This window comes from Diplotaxodon limnothrissa, linkage group LG15 (assembly GCF_057381915.1).
Source record: "Diplotaxodon limnothrissa isolate DT_005_m linkage group LG15, D_limnothrissa_male_GT1.1, whole genome shotgun sequence".
NCBI lineage: Eukaryota > Metazoa > Chordata > Actinopteri > Cichliformes > Cichlidae > Diplotaxodon > Diplotaxodon limnothrissa.
The window spans coordinates 15,649,305-15,654,552 of NC_140610.1; the positions used below are offsets into that span (position 1 = coordinate 15,649,305).

At 43.2% G+C, this 5,248-nt stretch overlaps 1 protein-coding gene across 1 annotated transcript; it reads left to right on the forward strand.

Annotated features, from left to right (window-relative positions):
- Positions 1–497: 497 nt before the first annotated feature.
- On the forward strand, positions 498–2,657 carry LOC146617305 (zinc finger MYM-type protein 1-like). The gene has a single exon (XM_085372565.1). It carries the CDS (start codon positions 739–741, stop codon positions 2,584–2,586), a length of 1,848 nt encoding a protein of 615 aa, XP_085228691.1. The 5' UTR covers positions 498–738; the 3' UTR covers positions 2,587–2,657.
- Positions 2,658–5,248: the final 2,591 nt, after the last annotated feature.

Genomic DNA, 5,248 nt, shown 5'->3' on the forward strand with positions numbered 1-5,248 from the left:
GGTTAGAAAGTGGAGAGAGCAAAGAGAGAGATATGTATATAAGTCAAATTAGCCTGACTCACATATTTTTGAGGGTTCTATTTTAATATTACTTCAATTCAAGTAATTTAGTAATATTTTTCAGGGCTTTAAATTGCAACCATTTTAGTCACATGCGTGCTCAAAATATAATGTTTGTAACTTCAAAATATTTGGGAGCAACAAATTACTGTGGAGCGGGAGCAGAAGTCATGATATTAGCAATTTACATTACAATTCAGTATGTTTTAATGTATCTTGAAGGGTGAGGCAGAAGGAGTGGCTGAGGGAGAAAAAGGTCAACAGGCAAGTTCAAGTCAGAGAGAGCAAGGAGAGACAGAGGAGCTGCAGCAAATAGATCGAGAGGCAGAGGAAGATCAAGTTATTACAGAGAGAGGAGAGCAAACAGGCCAAGAGAGGGAACATGATGAAGCAGCTGCAGCAACTCATTCTACTACAGGGTTTGATTTAGGTGACAAAGACACAGGGCCCAGACAGGTGAAGCTGAAGAGCTATCCACATGATACTTTTGGTACACAGAAGCGAGCATTTAACCACAGCTGGTTTGAAAAGCACAACTGGTTAGAATATTCAGTCAACCAGAATGCAGCTTTCTGCTTCCCATGTAGAGTGTTTGGCAAAAACATCAAACATGATAGTTTGGTCAGTAACGGTTGCAAGAACTGGAAGAAAGCTTTAGTCATCTTTGGCAAGCATGAGATGGCACAAACACATAAGGACAGTGTTGTTACATGGAAAAGCTACCAGGGAACTAGCAAACAGGGAAACGTTGCACAGATGATAGCAACTGCAAATGTGAGTGAGATAGTCGAAAGAAGAGAGTATCTCAGACGAATTGTTGCAGTCACCTCTATGTTAGGGAGACAGGGACTCCCTTTTCGTGGTCATGATGAAGGTGAAGACAGCCCAAACAGAGGGAATTTTCTTGCGTGCATGGAGCTTTTGAAGGAGTTTGATCCTTTTCTTCAAAAACATAATCCCCCATCAAATGCACAGTATATCTCACCAACATCCCAGAATGACATGATTGACTGTTGTGCCCAGGAAGTTACTAGTGTCATTGTATCTGAAATGACAAAGTCTAAAGTCTATTCCATCATGGTGGATGAGGCAAGGGATAAAAAGGCAGAGCAGTTAGCTGTTTGTGTCAGGTACGTGTCAGAGGGGGCAGTGAAGGAGCGTTTCCTTGCACTTGCAGAGATAAAATCATTTGATGCCCAGTCCATTGCAAATGAGATTCAGCAGCAGATCCAAAACTATGGTCTTGCAGAGCTTAAGTGTGTAGCACAAACATATGATGGTGCAGCCGTTATGAGTGGCTCCACTGGAGGTGTACAAGCACATTTTAGAAGGCTCCATCCTGAGGCTATCTATGTGCATTGTTATGCTCATCAACTCAACCTGGTTTTGTGCAATACTTGCAAGGCTGTCCCAGAGGCTGTGGAGCTTTTCAGCTTGTTGGAGTGTGTGTATTCTTTCTTCAGCACCTCCCTAGTCAATCATCATAAGTTCATGGAGACTCAGGCAAAGCTTGGATTGACAAAAACTGAGCTTGTGCAACTTTCAAACACTCGCTGGGCATGTCAGTTGCGATCAATCAGTGCAGTTCTTGAGACATTGCCTGCCATTTTGGAGTGCCTATCTGCAATTGGATCCCCCATAGCTGTTGGTCTCAGAGCAAAGCTCTACAAGTTCTCAGCAGTCTATGCACTACTGATGTTTCAGTCGATTCTGTCTGTAACCGAAGGACTCCACAAATTCCTGCAGAAAGAGACTTTAGACCTGGCAGAAGCTTTTATCTGCAAACAAGCTGTGTGTGACACACTTAAGGGCAAACACTCAGATGCATTTGCTACAGAGCTGTATGAGAAAACCAAGGCCCTGTGTAACACCCACAGTATCCCTGAACCAGGTGCCAAGACAAGGCACAAACAGAGGAAAATGGAGGATTTTGTCCTGGAGGCAACTGTGGGTTCACGCACTGAATTGAACAACTCAGACACATTGAAAAGAGAGTTACTTTTCCCTTGTGTGGATCGGATGGTTGGCGAGCTTGATCAAAGATTTTGCAGTGTAGATGCAGGGCTGCTAAAAGGCGTCCAGGCATGCAGTCCTAAATCTGAGAACTTCTTGAGTGAACCACACTTGAATGAACTTGCAAAGCACTACAGACTTGACCTGAAAAAAGAGGAGGTTCTGGTGGCCAGAAACTTTCTTACCCGGAAAACAGAGGCTGGATGTCCACCCAAAAATATGTTGTCTGTGTACAACCTCCTTGATTCAGACATGTTTCCCTCTCTGAAGGCAACCATCCAAGTTGCCCTAACAGTGCCTGTCAGCAGCTGCTCGTGCGAACGGTCCTTTAGTGCACTGCGTCGGCTGCACTCCTGGCTGCGTCAAACAATGGGTCAGAAAAGACTTCACAGTCTTGCAGTCATGTCTATTGAAAAAGACACGATTCAGCATCTGAGTCACAACAGAGTGATTGACCGATTTGCCACTCTTAAAAACAGACGTCATTCTTTGATGCTTCCACCCACCAAGTAACTGGTGATTGCAGCCAGAAAAATGTACTTTTTTATTTTCAGTTTTTTTCTTGTTATTGATGCAGCAAACACATTTCCTCTGTTTTTTTGTTGTACTGTATTATAAAGCAGACTGAAATAAAACAATAGATCTATTGGTGGCCTAGGATGTTTAATCTGTCCAAAAAAGTAGGAAAACAATTTCTCAGTCTTTGTTTTCTGTTTGTGAAATTTTGTGCTCATTCACTACGTTCGTTCATGTCGTGTGCATCTCTTGGGGGCTAAGCCCCCCCTGTCCTTAAAACCTAGTGACACCCCTGGCCAAACATAAGGGGATGTGGGAGGACGAATTTAAGGGAAAACTGAGTGATCAAACTGGGCAGGAAGGCGAGATGATAGCCAGAGAGTGTGCTGTTGAGTGGGAAGGGGAGCATAAACAGTGAGGAAAAGAGAGAAAGAATGCACAGATCCACTCTCAGCAGTAGAGGGAGATTGTCAGGTTTACGCTCTGGAGATGCTATGGAGAGTGACACGTCCACACGACACAGGCATAACGCACTGGCTTTGATACTAATATCAGTCTTTTTAGTGGGAGGTTGATGAAATTTGCATTTAGATTGAAATGACTTGGGAACGGCCAGGAGACCACAGAGTGCTACAGAAAAGGAAGAGGGAAGCAAGGGGAGAGGTGGGATGTCTTTTTAGTCACGGCTATGAGATTCTTTCGCTTTTAGTTTTTTCACCCTCCCCCAACAAAACAAACAAACAAACAAACAAACAAACAAACAAACAAACTCTCACATGCACTTAACAACATGTCCATTCCTCACGTTCTCTGTGTGCCAGCACAGCCTTGCTGAGCCACACATGCCCGGCCCTGTCGTCTGCAAATTTCAATTTTACTTTGTCTTTAAGGACACAGGGGCAGCTCTGCACGCCACCCACATCTCCTCTCCTTCTGTGCTCCTACTACACACGCCTGACATTTGCATTGTCCAGAGGCAGAGGAGCTATGAGGAGGAGGTGGGTAGTGCGCTCAATTTGCGCCTTAATCACATTAAAACGGCCCTGTTCAATTTTCTAAACGATTTAACGAGGGCTGTGCCGGCTGAGACAGATCGCGCACTGTGTCCTAAAACTGAGCCCTGCCCACTTAATGGAAGAGAAAGCAAACACTTTATTTCACCTCATGCTTTATTGGCACTGTATTGTTTATCTAACATAATCACGGCATTCCGTAATTCCCCTTTTGCTTGTGGCAGTCATTTAATTTTTGGTCAGCTTCTTCGCGGACATGACAAAAAACGTCTAATATTGATATAGAAACTTTAAATTTGAAATAAAATCAGCTATTTTATCACAACTTAGACATGAACACCATGATCAGCATATGCAAAAGCAGAATATTGTTGCAGGAATGGAAATTAGACCAATAAGTGATGTTTATTTTCCACAAATATACCTTAATTTCTTATTTAGCTACTAAGTGCTTAGTCAAATAGCTGAATCCTCAACTGGAGTGACTCCTTTTGCCATGCATCGGGCTGGGAATGGCTTTTCCAGAGAACAAGAGCACCACCTTGTGTTAATATTTCATAAAAAGCACCAGCCTAGGCCTTGACTTGCATTCTGACCCTTTTAGTTGGCAGAGGACAAGCGACTAGACAACTTCCTTACAGTAACAATTACATGAGCTGAATTGTCTGTCAGAACCTCGTTATGTCTCCATAAACCTAAAAAGCTGAGTCGGAACAAAGGCAGCGAAGGTTCTCTGGGCGATAAAAAAGTGTCTTTCTTGGAAAGTCATTTAATCTGGCGTTGAACCTCTTTTAATATTCTTTAAAGCAAATCTGCCTGTGGGTTTATATCACTTCAGCAGAGCAGTCTTACCAACACAGAGACGGATTTTGCTCTTTTTGAGAATCACTATTAAAATGGTTATGCCGCAGAAAAAGAGTGTCATGAGGTTGTTGTCCCCAGACAGAAGCCAGATGTTCACACCTGATTGTCAACATGTGGATTCTGATCCTATCAAAACCACGACGGTGTGTTTATCAAGCGGTATCCACTGAAAAAGTGATGATGGTGGATTTTCTGCAAACCACCAGCCATTACAGTATGCTAATGCACGCTGGGAAGAAGACGTGAATCAAATGGAAGATGGGATGGCGTTAAGTGTTAATAGCAATTTACAATACCACATCCCCTCTGAGGATTTCTAATCTTCCATGTAAAATAATATAATCCTCTCTGTCAATATAATCCTGCTGATATTATTAAAAACACCCGCGATGACACGCAGACATTACTATTTCGCCTCAGAACCAATAATCTTAATTTACCTGGTGGGAGGGAGTGTGTGTTGATAGAGAGAGCGAGGGAGAGACAGAAAATCAGTGCTCAGGGAGATGATGAGGTAGCGCAAAAGACATTTGTGATGAAGAGGTCCCAGGGGGGAAATAGCTCTGAACTACCTGGGTACTTACATTACCTGTTAGGGAATCAAATAGATATAACACACACACACACACACACACACACACACACACACACACACACACACACACGCACACGGATATTGCTGCTTCCCAACTATCAATTTCAATATGCCTACTGGCGCAGGCGCTGAGTAAAGAGGGGTTCTAGAGGAGGAGAGAAGGGTAAGTTATTCTGCTCATGAACAG